Below are 18,953 nucleotides of genomic sequence, written 5' to 3'. Positions count from 1 at the left end.
ACGTTGATAACTCAGCTGGTTTCCTGGTAAGACTTTTGTGAATTGGGAGCAGTCACGCCATCCCTGTGTGGTGTGTGGAGTGACAGTTGAACAACCGTAATCTCAGTCCCAGAATGCCACAGTATTCTTCACTGTCAAACTCGCTGCTCTCTGATGTTGCAAAACTTTCCAGCTGTAACCATGTGAAGGTCGACCTTGGCTTCAAATATCCTCACTCTTGTCACAGCCCTGCAGCGCTTTGTGTCGTAAAGTGATCTCAGTTACGTGTTTGTGAGAAATGTCATGACCCTCAGAAAACCCTGGAGAAAACTGCGGAGAGTGGAGGGGGTGGGTGCAAGTCATACTACTCACAGCATGAAGGCTGCGCTGTTTATGTTAGACCCAGTAAAGTCACTGTCACCCCTGGTAACGCTGCCCATTGTAACACATACTGCACTACAATTATTAACATTATTTCTGCATCTGCAAACTCCTTTTGCTACACTTATTCTACTACAACCACTATTTTGGTATTTTTAGCCTACTGCTATTAATAGCATATGGTTATGTAACCTACTGTTACCACCACATCACAACAGCAAATTTTCTCCAAGGCTTTAACTCTGGTCAAAAGTTATTAATGTGCAGGTTCTCCTTGCTGCTTTTCCTCTTTATTCTCGTAATATTATGATTTTTTTCCTCATTAAATTAGGACTTAATTCTCGTAATATTACGACTTTGTTCTCAGAAATGTACAACTTTTCTCGTCTTTATTCTTGAAATCTCAAATATTATTTCCCCCCTTTAAGTGGCCCTAATACTAGACTATACCTACTACTATACTGACAGTAGTGCTAATATTAATCTACTGTTACAACCTCACTTCCTTAAGTAATATGCTGGTGCTTCTCTTTTCTCATGTAATGCTTGAGCTCTAGTCAAATATTTTTAAGACTCTTAAAGGGATAGTTCACAGAGAAATTAAAATCGACTCATTATCTACTCACCACTATGCCGCGAATGAATTAAATAAGCAAATAATTAACAGTATGAATGTTTTTAAATGGAGGCCCATGGCTCATATTATTTTCTGTGCTGGGGCCTAATCCGTACACAGAAATCCTAAATTCAACATTCATACCTGCAGTTCTCATAAATCAACCCCAGAAAAAAAGATGTATGTGATTCAGTTTAACAGTGTAAAACTATGTCATCACATTGGAGAAGTGAAGGCGTGGAAGAAAGGGAAAGTTCCCTCCAGGTTCACGTGTGCGACGGAGTGAACCTGGTGGCCCGCGGATCTGCGGGGACTGATTGGGAACAATAAAAGCTGGGGACTGATAAAGACGCTGGGACTCTTCTTACACTCACTGTCCATGAGCGACCTGGGCTGAGCGGCTGCACTTGTTGAGTTCACAATAGTTCACCGGCGTCGCTCTATTTAAAGACATGGCACACGGACTGGTCAGGCGGGAGTCGGTGGACACGGAGATGCAGAGGTCCGGCGGGAAAACCTTGGTGTACACCAAGAAGAGGGGCTGCGATGTGACCCGGAGCCCCCTCCTCAACAAGGTGAGCGCGGACACGGCGGGACACACGCGCTGCGTTGGAGTTTCCAACGTCAGTTTCTGTCAAAGACTGAGCGGCCCGGGCTAGGTGCTGCCTTCAGGGGCCGTGGGAAATCACACCTGCCTCAAATATCCCTGTGACGGTGTGGAGGGGAGAGATGGAGCTGTTCATTAATATCACAACTCAATAGGTTTAGTAACTTTTACGTGGTGCTAAGTTAACAGCTACTGAGACGCAGGCCCTATAGCAACCTGTAGCAAGGCTTTGCTAACAAGGTGCTACAGTGCTAATGTTAAAGATGCTCACTTAGCTTAATGAGGTGTTACATTTAGCGTCATACTCACTTGACGCACCTCCTCTACTCACCATGAAAGCAGCAACAACAAAAATATTTGAGATGTGAATCATGTTTTACATCAGACAACTTTTTAATTTGTTTTCTGGATCTCCCAGGGAGTCAATGAACGCAGCGTCAGCCAGGAGGTTTAGGTCTCAGCTTTAGGGTTATATTTAGATTTAAAGAGGCTATTATATCACTGCTATATCAGGTATTACATGACCATTCCAGCCCATCTTCATCCTCACTAACAGTGCAACAAGTGATGCCTCACATTGTTAAAACCGGTGTGAGACCAGTGCGACAGCGGACAGCGATCACAGTCAGTGAAAGTCCCCACTGCCTCTACAGACTCCTACAGACATTTAAGATTGAGGCTTGGTTTAACTTCCTCTCTCAAAGAGGAACAATGGAAGTTGCTTAGTCATGCAACTCATGACATAGAAGCCAAGTTATAAATAAAGATACATAGAACCTTATCAAAATCCCAGCGTAGCCAAGTGCAGTGTCCAAATCACAGCTGCAACTGTTTGATAAAGCTAAGATGTGTCACAATATACTAATACAAATGGTCAAACACAAACCATAGGCTGTTCTCCAGATGTAAGGGACCATGATAAGTACAGATTCCAGCAATTGTAATATTTTTTTCAATGAAAATCCAATTAATCACCGTGAATGATATTGCAATGGTAATATCTGTCAATCATTTCGTTATAAGTACAAGCTTTTTAAGATAATCCTTTGTTTGTCCCACAACTGGGAAATTTGCTGTGTTGCAGCAGCAAAGAGAAGAGTTAAAGATAGACATCAGTCAAAGTAATAAATAAGTAAATATGTAACATTAACACAAGCAAATGAACAACAGAATCAAAACGACTATAGTTTCAAGTGAGCAAGAGCTACAACAGGCTGCCACTAGTAAGGCACCTCTTTTCATTTTAGTGCTGAGTTTTCTCACATGATTTTAGTGACCAGCATTAACTGTTGAATATTCCCCTTTTTCCCCATGCTGTAAATGTATCTTTAACAAAAGAGCCCCTGGCAGCCTTTGAGTCCTTCCAGTGTTTTCCTGGTTTGTGTGGTGGGATGGGGCCCCACAGGTCAGGCTATGGTGACAGGGTCTCTGTCCATGGTGCTGACTGGCCATCAAAACAACTGGCTTGATTCAGGGTCACTCTTAACGTCAAGTGTGCACTGTGAACACTGAGCATAGTCTGACTGCTCTTTGTCAACGTCAGGCTAATTTTAGAACACTTGTGCAGTCTAATTCCCCCCCCTCTGAGCTGACTTCTGCACGCTCACTGGACAAATCCTCATGTTTCCCTGTGGGCAGCGACAGGAACACATTGAAACTGCTCTGGCTAATTTCACTTTGAATTCATAGATACAAAATCCAAAATATGATGTTGCAGACCACAGAGTCTGTTCACCTTTAGTATGACAGCAGTTCCTGTGTGATAACAGCCACAGGCAGTTTAATTACGGCTGAAGGAGCTGCCAGCCGGAGTGGTGTCAACACCGAGCTGATAAGTGAGACAGTGGAGTTCACACAGGCCAGTGTGTTTGGGTGAGGGGTGGTGTTGTGGTGGCTGCACAGAGACCCGGTTGTCGGTCAACTTAATGACTCCACTCCGACACCGCTACATACTGTGCATCAACCCTGTGTGTGTTTGATTTAAAGTGCGTAAGTGTGCATGGTGTGCAGGGGTGAGTGAGGTGAGGTGTGTGCACAGAGATACATTATAGGAACAAATTAGGCCACAGTTTTCAACCATGGTGTGTTACACCAACATGCAGATGTCATGTTGGTGTAAAGCGTAGTTCATGTTTGTTTAATAAGTGGAATATGTTTAATAAAATGTAATTTAGAAACAGTACACCTCAATTTAACGTTTAAGCTGGAAGTGAGTTGGATTATATTATAGTAGAAAATAGACAGAGATCCGGTTCTTCAACAAAATGGAATAGAAACTAGAAAAACATCTCCTGTGTGAAATAAATGATCGCATTCAAGGGAAGTGTAGTGCTAATCTGGACAGAGCTGAGCACTATGACTCCAATTTCAAATGTCAAGTTTTCAAATTGTGTTTGAACTTTTCAAATTCTGCGTGTCACTACAGTGAAAATGAACCAGTTGATTCAACGGAAAGACTTCTTTTTTTATATGCACTTTATTCAAAAATGAAAACACATCGACGTCAGACACACGCTTGTCTATATACTAATCAATATCAAGTATAGGTAGATGCAGCTCACGTAGATGATGACTACAGGACGTACATATGTCGCACAAAAGTCTTTGTCAGCTCCCTAAATTACAATAAGAAACCAATACTAACCAGATCGAATGTAAACAATCGTAACAAAGGCATGACCCTTGGTTCAGACATTAGTCTGGACCTTCATGTGTGAAATCACCCTTAGTTGTTGGCTGCACTTAGTTCTTTGCTGTTTGTGATAATCTACAATTGCATTTTCTCTATGTAACTGGAGAATTTTCAAGGAATGGCTAGGTTTATTATTGGCTTTGTTATGTTATCCGACATCTCTCTCATTGCTTCTGTTTGTGCTCTGTCTATATATCAACTTCATTTGCGGTGGATCATGTGTAGCTAACCACTTGTTGATGATCACTAACTATTGCTATGTAGTCACAGACATGGTACCAAAGCACAGGTCTGGGGGTCAGTCTGTTGTTTATATTCTTCAATTCATCAACATGTTGTGAAGCTTCACTGTTCACAGCAACATTTGAGCCAACCATGGTGTTGTTTCAGGTTGTGGTTTGTTGCTGATATGAGAAATATTTTTGTTTCAACAACCCCTTTTGATATTCTTCTTATAAAACTTAAATTTGTTAAGAGAATATTTTCTTACTGATTTGAACCTGAAACCTTCTCTTTTTAGACCACGAGGATGCTTGTATAGTGTGAGAGGTCAATCTGTAGGCCTTTAGCTTCAGTGCGTAGAAGCTGGCCCAGTAAACTGTTTGTTTACATCCCAATTTACACCTTGGGGCCCTGAATGGACCCAGTGTACAGTGGCGTTCTTAAAGAGGGCTGGAAAGGTTGACCTAAATCTATGTGGAAGCATGACTGGTCTACAACAAGGGATGTTTCGTCTGTTTTAATACAGTTCTGTTGTGATCTGGGGCTTTGTCTGACAGACTCACAGAAATCATCTTAACACCAACTCTCTCAAGTTATTGTTTGTCCTTCTTGCTCTCCCTTACTCTGTTTGCTCTCTTCTTTTGTTAAGAGTGAATGTTACTGGAGCCTTTGTTCTTTATTTTACGCAAGGGATTTTCATTTCACTTTCAAGTTGTCCATCTTCAAATGAGCTCATAATTTTGTGCAATTTTGTTGTTTGAAGTTCTCTTGGCCTTCAGACTTTTATAAACAGTTTTTAAAGACAGTTTTTACGAGTGCATCAGTTTGTTCAACCTGAAAACAAAAACAAAGGGGGAATCTCCATCCATCTATTATCTGTACTGCTTGGGGATCCTGGGGGAGCTGGAGCCAATCTCAGCTGATATTGGGCGATAGCTGCGGTACACCCTGGACAGTTCACCAGTGTATTGCCATTCCCTCTTTCATTCACACATACATGTACGTACAATTTAATGTCTCCAAATAACCCCAATCTCCACGTCTTTGGACTGTGGGAGGAAGCTGGAGTACCTGGAGAAAAACAACACAGACATGGGGAGAACATGCAAACCCCACACAAACGGATTGAACAGAGAACCTTCTTATTTCATTGTTTTAAGAAGTTACCCATACAGTCATTGCATACAGAATGATTGTTTAACTTGATCCTCTCTTCATTTGGCTTAAATAACTCAAAACACAGGCTCCACCAAACACACACGTTACAGTAATAGCACAAAAAAGGGTTCCTTAAGCAGCCAGGTGAACCATTCCCTGTCAGTCCCGTACATGAACTGGGGCGAGGAAATTGGAGGAGAAGGTAGGAAATGACTGCTAAAGCACGTTAGCAGTCAGGCACAGGCGAGCTTCTGTGGCTCAGGCAGTGGCACATTGTTGCCTTCCCTCTGATTTCAGCGAGCCCTGGGGATGAGGTGTGTTTACCTCCCTCAGCTGGTCCACTTCACCTCTAAGGAGCCAGTCACAGCACAACCTGCTAATTGATGCTGAGGGCCGCAGCGCTGAAAGCAGCCTGTACTCACCCCGGCAGGATTCGATTTCCTTTTAATCTCTCCACACATACACATATATACATGCAGAGCAGATGTATGGGCACACACACATACTCACACTCACACAGCTTCACCTTCCTCTTTGGTTAACACTCCTTACTCCCTCCTCCCTCCGCCAGAGGTGGAACCGGATATTATAGGTGTGTGTTCACCATGCAATAAAGAGATGAAGTGGGGTGCAAGATGCAGAAAGGGTTCTCTGTGACGAGGAAGAGAGCGCTGGCCACGCTTCACAGACGTCCTCTGTCTCTCTTGATCACACATTAATGAGGCATCTGTGTGAATCCCGGCCCTCAGTACGTCCCTCTGACGCTGGTTCCGACTGCCGCGGCTATGAAAAACAACAACAAACTTCTCAAAAACGCTCTTAGCACCCAATCAGGGATGCTGTTTCACCTCCAACACTGAACTGAGCTGCCGGTGTGTCGGCGACCAACAGATGCCCATTCACTGGCTCTGTACTGTGGTTGAAGTCAGTAACATGTGCAGACAGTTAGAAAGGTTGAGGAGAATAAGACGTGCAGCTTCGGTCTGTTTGTTGACCATTTTTTACGGTCTTACAGCAGCTGTCTGGCAGGCGTGTTTTACTTGTTCCAACAATTAACTATACTTGCAAAGACCTGCATTCAAATACATTTGGTCCCTGAGTGAGAAATGGTGCTGTCAATCATGCCTTTTACCGCTAAATCCTACGAGAACACAAATTGATCCCCTTGATTGAACAGCAACGTTTTTGTTTATTGAGGTTTTCTGAGTCGCAATGTCATGCATCATTTGAGCCTCTGAATGCAGAGTAAAACATAGGGCCCCTGAACAGACAGTGCTGCAATTGGATGCCCCATTTGTAACCACAGGCTCCACATATCACACCGCACGATGGCCCGCCAGATGAAAGACTCAAATTAAGAATCTCTGTTCTCGGCAATAGCGGAACAACAATGTATCTGATGGGGCACTGAGGATGTTCTGGTATGCCAAATGGCGTCCTGATAACCCTCTGTTGAAACTGGAAGCCATTAGGGTCACATGTTAGATTTACTCGGGTTTGGCTGATGCACTTGTCAGAAATGTTATCCCTCCACCAGGTTTACATTTCTTACCAAGAGCCACATAAACAAATTTAGCAACAGTCAAATGAATGCAAATAAATATGCAGAGTTTTTATTTTCTTATGTGGAAATAGTTCTGTATGAGTTTCTGCCTGGCTCTCTTCTTTGTGTATATGTCGTGCTTTGGTTGTTACTTTACAGTGACTAATTTGCTGAGCTTTCCATGTGAAACATAATGTACTCCAGCTGGTCTGTATCTCTGGTGAGGCCTGATAATGTTTTTATAACAGTCCATGCACTCTGATAGGATTATGTCTCAATTGGTTAAAGGTGCCTGTGAGAAAGCAGCCTGATGATCTGGCGCAGACTTAAGCCAGTGGCGTCTGGAACTTTTATTCCCAGTGAGTCACCATTTCAGCATGACACGAGGCCAAAGTTTGTTTTCTGCACAGTCAAGACGCTGACAGTTGTGTGCGTTGACGAAGTATTACAGCAATGCTTTGTTTGTGCTGCTGGCCAAGGTTCCCATGGACCGTGGTAATCTTTCTAAAATTATCGGTCTCTAGTCTTGCGCCCCTATCCACCAATCATCAACATTTCAGGGGAAATCCTGTGATGGATGTCTGTGAAGATAGAACAGTGGTTTTAAAAATTAAAACAAATTAGGAACAAACAATGCTAATAAGGATAGCTGTCAAAAGATTAGATGATATGGTTGATACCAAAATCAAGTCAGCAAGATAAACAGTAAGAAGCTAGAGGCCAAGTGTGACTATTTTACAGTAGCTCAGCATAAAGACTGCAAGTAGTGACAGCTAACTTCCAGGCATGAGTCAGTCAGCTCACATCTAGGAAGTCTTGGAAGTCATTGTGCGAAGCTAAAATATATCTCAAGCATGTGGCAACTTGTAGTTCTGACATGTGGGATGTTTTTTGGGATCTTGTACAGGTGAGCTTTTGAGGTGTTAGCCATTCATGGTCCCCAGAGGGTGAAGGCCTGTGGTGATGTGGTTGACATTTTTGGCTTGAGTGAAAAGGATGGCTTGTATGAAATGTGGACATTCATGTTCCCCCTGATGAATATAATGGCTCTGCCCGAAATCACTCACTAATATAATGAATTTGCCATTTTGTAGCGGTGTCTGAATGTTTTGTGAAGTTTGTTATACCCTATATACAGTAGTGCACACATTGTTTCCCATAATGCATCATGAAAAGTAGATTACAACTGATAGTCACAAAACCAAGCAATATATACCATCATGCATTGCACTCGTGGCGGAGTGTTGAGAGGAGCGAGGGCAGCAGGAACAGCCCGACCTGTGGTACAAATATAAATACAAGCAGAGCAGCTCATCACACGAGACCGATTCAGGATGCATTCTATCGTCAGGTGACGTAAGTGTAAGATGTAAGTTTTTGTTCATGTAGCTATTTGCATGCTGGCTGTGGCGTTATATTTAATGTGCCGGCATGAGAAAGAAATGATAGTAATGCATTTCCGCAAATCTTGGGCTGTACCGTTGAATTTCACCCAACTGCAAGCAACTTTCAAACCTTCAATCAAGACCTTTTAAATGCTTTATTTATCTATTTAATTATATTGCTGTACGGCTACTGCACATGGGTTTCTGACATCAATCTGCATCAGTCATCAGTCTGATTCTGAGCAGAAATGATGTTGAAATAACAGTGTGTGTATATATGTTACAGGATGTTTTGAAATGAATGACAGTGGTTATGTGAGGTTGAACACGATGATGATGGTCATCAGATTACAAGGCTACGTTTAACCGAGCGGTAAAAAATGGGACAAACCGTTCTCTGTTCAGGCTTCAAACAGAGCAGCTGCACTTGTCAATCCCCCTCCCTAGGTGGACTGCAGAGCTCCGTGAATGTGTGCGCACACTGTTTGAGTGTGTGTGTGTGTGTGTGTTTGGGGTGGAGGGGTTGTCCCAGGTGTGGCCAGGTGTTTCAGGGCGACCGCACGCATTGCTAGTGACCAGACATTCCTCTGATGGACTGGAGTGGATCGGCCAGACAGAGAGGGTGCATGCTTATTCTCCTCCAGTAACCTGCAAACTTGAGCTTTTACACACACACACACACACACACACACACACACACACACACACACACACACACACACACACACACACACACACACACACACATAGACACTAGGGCACATACATGGCAAGTTGACAAACATTTCATTTGGTTGTTAAACTGCAGACACATCAAGGAATCTGTGTTTTCCTCAGGATTGGCTTGAATAAACTTTGTGTAATATGATCAGACTATCAATTCAATTGTGTTGGCACACACACACACATCTCTGAAGCTGTTTATACAGAAGCAGGTCCCTCTAAATTCCCCTATCTCCTTAGCTCACCTTTGTGTTTTTTGTAAGATGGTCCTCATTCATGTGAGCACAATGGAGAAGTCATTAGCTTGTCCCAGACAGAGACGGGGAGACAGTCTGAGCCTCGTCACCTTCCTATGAAGCTCATCTCAAGCATCCCTGCTGTCTTTTCCTCCTCTGCTCCTCAATGCAGCTTTTGTCTGTTATATTAGAGTAGTGGAGGAGGGCTCTGACTGTTGTGACAGTCAAGAATTTAAAGGTAGTATTTTGTTTCAGCATTCTGCTTCATAGTGGACTCATGACCATTATGTACAAATGGTTTTCTCAAGGTCTGTGAGAAGACTGACAGTATGACTGATTGTGTGATGATTGACAGCTTCTGTGTACTTGCAGCCGTATACAAACAATGAGGAGGTTAGCATCAATGGATTTAATGCGTTAAATACAAAATGTAAAAATGTCAGATAAAGCCCTAAAGTCCCAGTCATACCAGCATTTAAATTTGATTATTTCCAATTGATATGCTTCCATCATGCACCATTATTGGTATCAAGATAAGCGCTTGTGAACTTTGACCCACCAATTTCTGCCTTTGACCAATAGTAAGTTGACTTGACAGTGCTGACCTTTGAGAGAACAGGAGATTCTGAAATGCAGTCTGTTGAAGTTTTAATCAATATGCAAAGGACTAATTAACAGACAGTTATAAAACACGAGGCAATGGTACAAATGTGCCTTAGTAAAAAACTTCACTGAACTTATTTACTGTTAACAACGGAGCATGTACAGTTAGAAAGCTCACTTGCTCCATGTTCTATTACTCTCTGTTGAATAAACAGTTCCCTCCTGAGAATAAAGTTCCAGGAGTAAACAAAACTAAATAAAAAAAAGAAACAAGGATCTAACTAATTAGCACTAAGCTAGCAGACCAGTTGATCAGCACTTAGATTGCAATCAGTAATTTCATCATTCAGTTGTTTCATTATCCATCTTTTGCAGTTTATAACACCACCACCCAGCCTATCCTTACTCCAAATAACTTTGTTCATCACCAGCTGCTCCAACACAAACAAAGCAGTTAAAAAAAACTTCAAAACCCTGGTATAGCTTTTACTTTCTCAAGTGAAGCATGCCTTTTACCAGTGACCATGAGCTCCTGCATTACTAGTGACTGTGTTTTCCGGCCTTTTACTGTGTTTAAACAGTAGCAATGCTGTTGCTTTGTGGAGAGAAAAGTTCTCTTATTTCCTTGTTTTTACTGTCTGAGTGCATTTAAAGAACCAGCTGCCATGTAGGTGGTCATTTCTGCCATCAGAGAAACTCGCTTTGACACAAGGCAAATGCTTTTCACTGGGGCCCGGACATTAGCTTGACATGTCCACGTGTGGATATTGATGTACTTCCCAAACTGTTGTCACAGAGGTGAGTGGGAGACTTCTGTGGTTAATTGCTACAACAGAAAGAATGTCAATGCAAATACAGCTTTATTTCCCCTCTATGGTGATGCTAAAGTATCCTGGTTCCTTCTTGGTATTGCCTTCAGTAGCAGACAGTTATTTTGAGACAGCCAGTGAAATAGGATTGGCCGTCTCTGAGACCACAATGAGATTAATCAGGGATTTCCTGTGCTATTAAGATAGTTCAGCCAGTGGACACTTCACGGTCTTATAACTGCAGCTTAAACATTACTCTACAAATTACATTACATCACACAACATTAGAGTTACAAATGAGAGAAATAAACATAAGTCAGGCAGTGAGCCAGACAGGGCTAGCAAAGTCCCATACTGTCACCTGAACATGACCAGTGAATGCCGATGCACCACGAGCCAAAAGTGAATATTTGGATGGACTCACAGAGTTGCAGAATTCTATCTAGGCTAGGACCCTTTCCCAGCAACACTCAGGCTCCTAAGGGACCTGGACTGTTCAGCATGAAAAGGCTGCCTCAAGGGGATTGGCTGCCTTTGAAGAGCGCTACATGTCCACTACCTCCACCCACTCAAGGCTGCCCTCCCTAAGTCAACACTGGCTCGGTTTTCAAGGCTGTTTGGCCAACAAGCGTGTCTGTACATTCACAAGTTGACACCTCTTGATTTAAGAAGCACTGCGCTTGCATATTTGCTCTGGATGAGGAATTTAAGACGCTTCTTTTGGTCAGTCTCGAAGCTCAGTGTTGCTAGGTGGGGATCATGACTCAGGAAAGTGAGAAGTACACACCCTCACAAGAGATGTGCAGTTGCTGTCCATGTTGAAAGCTTTGATAATAATCGTATCACAGGCAGGGGAATTGATACACAAGACGTCAAATACTGTGAAAGAAACAGACAATATAAAACACAGCTTACCAAAATGGTTATGAATCAAATCAAAATGCATCACTACAAACAACGTGAGAGCATTCACTCTGCTTATTGGTCAGATGTGTTCTGAAATAGTGCATATTTCATTACTATGCAATTTAACACGGATCCGCTTCTACCTCTCAACAAAACACTTCAGTCTGCATGCTCTGCTGCATCCCAGACTTCTCATCACCATTTCATCACATGGTGTAGAACCTTGTTTACACCTTGGCAACAGCACTTAGCTGACAGTATTTGTTAACTCAGGACTCTTAAGGCTGTCGAGATATTTTCTTACACTCCAGTGTGTCATTAAAACCTGTAATTTAGATCAAATACATAGAAAGATGGGAGATCAAACCAAGCATATGAATCTAATTTAGCACACAGAACTCAGCTATACCTTGATAACTCCTCTTTTTGTTGTCAGCCTGCTTCTTCTCAGTGCTTTTATCTGACAAACATGTTGATAGAGAAAACACGAGTGATCTTTCTGCTGAATGTGTCTGGCCCAGTGCACAAAGTTCAAGTGCTTGGCCTTCTAATGACCAAAATTGTTTAGGAAAGAGAGGGCACATGCAGGTCCTCCACGGCACATTTATTGGGAGGCATTCACTGGGAAAAGCCTAGTCAGGCCATAGGATCTGGAGAAGAGATGGATGGTGATGATGTGTGCTTTTCCTCTTCCTCCTGAAAGGAAGGGGTGGATTTTAAAGGATATTATTTGCAGGGCATTCCTCTTGAACCCAGTGGGGACTGCCATTTTAACAGGGGTCAGATGGGGGCCATTTGGCCTTTGCTGAGAAGATCTACAGGATTTTGACACCAAAGAGCGACATGTCAAGGTGTGGTTTCAAACTGAATACAGACATTTTCTTAAATGAGAGCTTGCATGGACAAAAAAGACACTGGCCATTTATTTAGCTTCTAGGTTTAATGATAAGTCACATTCCATTTCGTGTTATCGTACCTTTTCTTCTGCTCTATTTCATTTGCCTTCCTTGAAACAGTGTTATGTGACCTTTCACTGATAATATCTTTCCATATTACCCTCTCCTTATGCAACCTTCTGTTGAACTTAACCTCTTTTTTCCACAATGATATACTGTATTAGCGTGTATCCTGCAATGACTTACAAGCAATCAAAGACAGCCCATTATCTCCTGTCTTTCTCTTTTGTTTAGAGCAAGATTGAGACCAACTATTGTGAGATATCAATGTGTCAATACCCTAACCCTAACCCTAAGTACAAATAAAATGTACTAATATTTGTTGAACTCATTGCCCCATTTTTGAGGCTTTGTACAATCTGTACACAGTGAGGCACTGCTTCTGTTCTGCTCTAGAGATTATTAACAGTTTCTTTGTGTTTCATATGACATCCATGCCTAGCACATTCCATGGAGACAGCACATACCCATGAACTATAAAACCCAATCTTCTAAACACAATACCAGTCAAAGACATCTGATATGCCCCCCACAAATAAAATGTTCCACAGTTCAAACTGAATGGGACTTTAACATTATACTTTGCTTTCAGGGTTCATCCTCAGACGTCTTTGGCGACGAACATGAGCCTGTGTGTTGTTGTCTCTCATATTGCATTGAATGAACCATTAGTTTGGTACCTCATACAGGTGGTCTGGTGTTTCTCCCTCTGGCAGCTTTATTGGGCTGAGGGTGCAGAATCTGCAATCAGGCATTTTTTTGGGGCAATATACGAAAATAATAGATTTAAAATTGATACTGGCTTAATTCTATTTAGTTTCTTGGTAGTGATTAGATTTCCGTGGTCAAAGATCAAGGTTATTGAGACATCATGTATAACCTAAGAAATCATATGCTAATTATGAGAAAATACTCTTATTGCCTTATATTAAGTTCCTTCATAGTCGTCACTACGTCCTCTTGGGTTGTCTGTCCGTCCAAATGCACATTTGTACATATGTGTATCCGTCATGTTCATCTCCTGAACTTTTGGACGGAATTTCATTGCATCTGGCTTGTAGTCAAGGATGAACTGATTTGAATTTGGTGGTCAGAGGTCAAAGGTCACGCTCACTGTGACCTAAAAAATGTTTGGCCATAACTCATGAATTCATACTCTAATTATGATAAAATGGATGCAAACTGCAACTTGACTGGTTGGCGGAGCCATTTAACCACAAGGCAGTAATTCAAGTTTGGGAACAGTTTAGGGGTCATTATTGCATTATTTATTGTATACTATATCGCTGAGCTAGATTTTTCATAGGAGCCTGTGGTTGAAATGTGATATTCAATGAAAACAAGCACATGTTGGGTGTGTTCAGAGATACTTATGCAGGTTGAAGATTTTGAAGCAATGACAGGAACAAAGATGTCATCTCTCTCCCTTTCGTGTGGTGGTTATTATTGGCACCAAAGCAAACGTGTGTGTTACCATGTAGTCGTTACAGGAGATTTATTTTGGCCATTTGTAATGGAATTTCCACAAGAGAGGGAACTTCCCCTTTAAGACCAGTGTAGACCAGCTCTTGAGTGTTTCAATGTTCCCACAGTACAGTGGACACAAACACATCCACCCTCAAACCTTTTTTTACGCACACAGAAATTCATGGATTAATTCATTGAAGCATGCACATGCAAAGTTATTTACGCAAGGCTGTGTGGGGTTTTCCATTCTTTGATACTGCCCCTGCACACTATCATTTCAATGGCAAACTTTCTCCAAAAAAGACGAAAAAACAAAAAATGTCGTATTTGGGCAAAAATAACAGGGCTGTAGTGGGAGACGAGGAGAATGTCGTCTGAAAAAGTCACCCAGTGTCAGACTTATACCCACACTCTACATCTGGTGAGTCCAAATAACTTGCATATGGTTCTCTGGCATGTGTGCTGTTTTGAAATGACGTCAGAGGAGATGGTCATTTGCCTTTAGGATGCGTGACAGCACTTCACCTCCATGGGAAATGAGCGCAGACATATTTGACCTTCATGCTCACGTTACTGTTTCAGACTTTCACCTCTTGTCCCCTGGATGTTGACATTGACACTTGGTATATTTAGATGTGCTTTTGACTGAGGTAAATTAAAGCAAATGTCTAAGCCAGTGGACTTTGCAGACATTGTGTACATGCTGAGACATTAGTAGGCGTTTTGTAGCAATGTGCTTATATTTGTTTTTGACTTGTTCTGACAGACTTTCGGTGAACATATGTTGACCGGGTGTCAGCCTAACTCTTCTGCTTGCTCCATCAAATAATCTGATTTCTCTCCTGGCTCTACCTTCAGAGGAATCCCTGATTAAGCTCTTTCCAAAGCTAAGCCACACATATGATTGCACTTCTCATGCTTGTCCCCAACTAAACGTTAGCCAAGACAAACCAGAACTGTAAGCTTGAGAATTCAGAGAATTGAATGGGGAGGCGATGAGGAGATACAGCAACCAAAGTAACCATAGGAAATTATTTCATCTCTACTCATCCCAGGGGAGTGCAACCTAACAACAAAGGGGTTTTCTCCTTTGGGAAATCAAAGATCCAGTGTGTTAGATGTTAGACTTCAGTACAGGGAAAAGTTGGATTAAAATAATCACTGTTTCATGTATTTACAGTTCATACTACTTAGTTTTTCTTTGTAAGCTTCCATTAACATCAAAGAAAATACAATACTTGAAATGTTTGTACCAGCTTTAAATTATACAAGAAGATAGCAAATATTTCCCTTTAAAATATTTAAATACTTTATTATATGTGCTCATTAACTGCTGGGTTGGTTTCCTCAATATACTGGAGTTAACATGTATCACCAGGTTTGGGTGAGCTCGTCAACACAAATTCCAATCAACTTTGTTGATTTGGCAACAAAGTATTCAATCTTAATCTTGAAGGAGAGATTTGCCTCCATTTCTATTGGGCAATGCATTGTTGGATAATTGTGTCCATCAACACCCAAAAAATCATGCAATTAAAAAAACAACCGTCATAGTTCTAATTTTGGATTTTGTTACTTGCCAGTGAAAACCATGAAAAGACTATTAACTAAGCATGGTTTCTGTGGCTAAGAACTGTATCTCTGAGCCATAGTGTTCCACTACAACTGTAGTTTGTATCTATTAAAACCAAAACATATATACAACAATGGATCATTACATGTTAAACATAATTAATCACATCTTTTAGAATAAAGTTTGAAGTCCTAGAGCTATTTTGCACTATTTACTTCTGGCCTGGTCAGCATCATTATTTGATCTGGTATTGAAACACATCTTAGGTCATGTTTCTCTGAGGCCACATGTGAGCTGATGTGTAGCCACAGCAGGATGACTCTGTTTCAGGATAGATGGCCTTCTTATGTTCCTACTGTTTCCACTTGATTGCTGAAGCCTGTAGGATTTATATAGAGTAGGATGACTGTGATGGCCATCAGGAACAATGAGTGCAGTGATGCCATTAGGTTTGCTTCCTTCAAATCAGGAAATGCATTCCTGTGAAGCGTGGGCCCAATATGTAGTTTTTTTTAAAAAGACATGGTTTAAGTTTACCATGAAGCTTGCAGAATTTGCCTTTGTGAAATCCAAGAACATCTGCAGGCCGGCTCCATATGGCTCTACAATGCAGATGATTGACACAGCATGCATGAGAGATATCCCATCATTAAGGGCAGTAGCTGGATGATTGACAGCAGTGATGCTCTCAAGCTCTCAGGTCTTTCTAAGTGGAAGGAGAGAGGGTATAGATGGAGGGCTGGAGATAATTTATGAGTGAGGAGGAGAGAGTGGAGAGTGTTAAAGGGGACGAGTCAATAGTTTGAGTGTGAGTGTCTGTATTTGTGTTGGACATAAACCAGTTCAGTTCTCACTTCCATTCAGATTCATGTCCACTCTATGCTTTGCAGATCAGACATAGAGCGTGAGCATGAACACACATACCGGCATGAATGTATTTATTTTTCCCTATATACCCTTCGCTCTCTCCCTTTCTCTCTTTCCTTTTATCACTCCCCCAACACACACTTATCCACTTAATCTAATTAAAAAATATAAGAGAGCACATGCGAACACGTTATACGTTTAAACTAGATTTGGTTAGCTGCCTCTGCAGCGGAAACCACTAAAGACCGCACTATGGTTTAACACCTGCATTCTTTCTCTTTCCATGTCCTCATGACCACAGACACATTCTGAAGGCCAATACTAATATTTTTGATTGAGGCTGCTAATTGCATATTCAGTTTCTATAAACTTTAACATTTTCCCTAAAATATTTCCCAAAAGCATCAGTGATTTATTCATGGTAACAAAGGTCCCTGAACAGAGTCAAACCACGGATGTTACATACATGGTACATATGATATAGTACCGCAGAGGAGCAGATGGCAGTATTGTGGAGTAGAAGGGAAAAAATACGTATATCCACACATGTTGCATATTGATAAATGAGTTATTCAAACAGCGCAAATAGTAAGTAAAAAGTACCAGATAAATGATGGTTGGCTGAAAGTGAAGGAAACCTGCTGAAATAGTTAACGAAAATGTCCATCCATCCATCCATTCATCTATCTATCCATACCTCTTTTCCTTTGAGGGTCGCGGGGTAGCTTGAGGCTATTGGGTGGGAGGTGGGGTACACCCTGGACAGGTCTTATAAGTTGGAATGATTAGCTAAAAGTGATGGATAAATATCTAAGAAAGTTAAAAGATATTGGATAAAACATTGCAGTAATTATTATTATATTATTATAACTGGTAAATAAATAGTAAATGGTCTCTATCGCTTTTCAAGTCTAGATCACCACTCAAAGCACTTTACACCACAGTTTTACCATCCGCCCATTAACACACACATTCATACAATGCTTCTATGTGCTGCACTTCTCTTCTTCTTCCTACACTGTCGGCACAGCAGTCAGGGGCAGTTTGGGGCTTAGTAATTAAGCCCAGTGCAAATGGTGGGAGAACTATTGTCTGTCAAAGAAACAAACTTCGGACATACACTGAAGACAGGACATTTTGTGGAGGGGCTATATGTGAGATTGCAAATGTCAACAAATTTCTACTTCAACTAGGTTTGAGAGCTTCTGGTGATGAGGGCCAACGCAGGTGTCAATGCACTGGAAACTAAAACATTGAGCTTTCTGGAGTGGAATTTATACAGTACATGATGTCCTGCCTCCTGGATGCTCTACCAATGCTCTACCAAGGTGACATGTGAATGCTACGGACAGCTCTGGTTTGGTTATACTGATATGGCCAAAGCTAAACGTGTTAAAGACTTCAATTCACATTCTTTGGTGCCTGGTCATCAGATGGAAAAACTTTCAAAGTAAGGTTTTGTTGCTGTTTTTGCAGACTGTTTGGCCACAGACATGTTGAAATCACTGAATGAGATTTGGTGGCCTGGAGCAAGGCTTGGTTCTGCGTTCCTTAATTTTTTTTCTTTAATTGTTGAAGACATCCACATCTGATTGGAATAATGTGACACTTCACTGAGGTTAACAGCTTGACTGTGTTTCAAATCAGATGTCAGATAAAACAGTCCAAAAATCCAGCTGCTTAATACATTCAAGATGCAAAATAAGCATCATTGTCCAGAACACCAAATGTAAGTTGTACTGAGAATTTGGGAAATGCTCACCATCATGCTGGTTAATCAGATACATGATACTGCCACGTATTCTGAATGCTATATTCTGGCTGTGCAGTGGTGACATTGTGCTTACAAAGCAAAAACTGGGTGAGAAACATGTGCACTTCTTCATTCTTATCCATTTTCTATTTGGTTTGATGACTAATTTTTCCTCTTGAGTGAAGGTTGTGGTTTTGAACTCTTCTTTATGACAAACACTTAAACAGCAACACATTTAAACCGCATAACTTCTCACTGTGCTTACAGAATGCATAATAAATATACCGTTATATATAGAACTTTTGTTATATTGCTATCGAATGAAATGTAATTATAGATATGGTTTTATTGCGCATCCCTAATCACAAGTGTTTTATGAAAACACTGTAAATCTGTGGGATGTGCTAAAGAGGTTCACCATCTCTGATGAGTTTACTTTTCAGTGGACAAAGTGCTTTTATTGCTTCAGAGCTTCCT

The 18,953-nt window shown here is 41.4% G+C and overlaps 1 protein-coding gene across 1 annotated transcript in view; it reads left to right on the top strand.

The window, feature by feature from the left end:
* Positions 1 to 1,258: 1,258 nt before the first annotated feature.
* me1 (malic enzyme 1, NADP(+)-dependent, cytosolic) overlaps positions 1,259 to 18,953 on the top strand; it is an 82,403-nt gene continuing 64,708 nt past the window's right edge. The window contains exon 1 of the mRNA XM_035164360.2: positions 1,259 to 1,551. Within this exon, the coding sequence (XP_035020251.1) occupies positions 1,429 to 1,551 (123 nt within the window). The 5' untranslated portion in view covers positions 1,259 to 1,428. The remainder of the gene's footprint in view (positions 1,552 to 18,953) is intronic.

The sequence above is a fragment of the Hippoglossus stenolepis genome, chromosome 8 (assembly GCF_022539355.2).
Source record: "Hippoglossus stenolepis isolate QCI-W04-F060 chromosome 8, HSTE1.2, whole genome shotgun sequence".
NCBI lineage: Eukaryota > Metazoa > Chordata > Actinopteri > Pleuronectiformes > Pleuronectidae > Hippoglossus > Hippoglossus stenolepis.
This window is presented reverse-complemented; position numbering and strand designations above follow the sequence as displayed.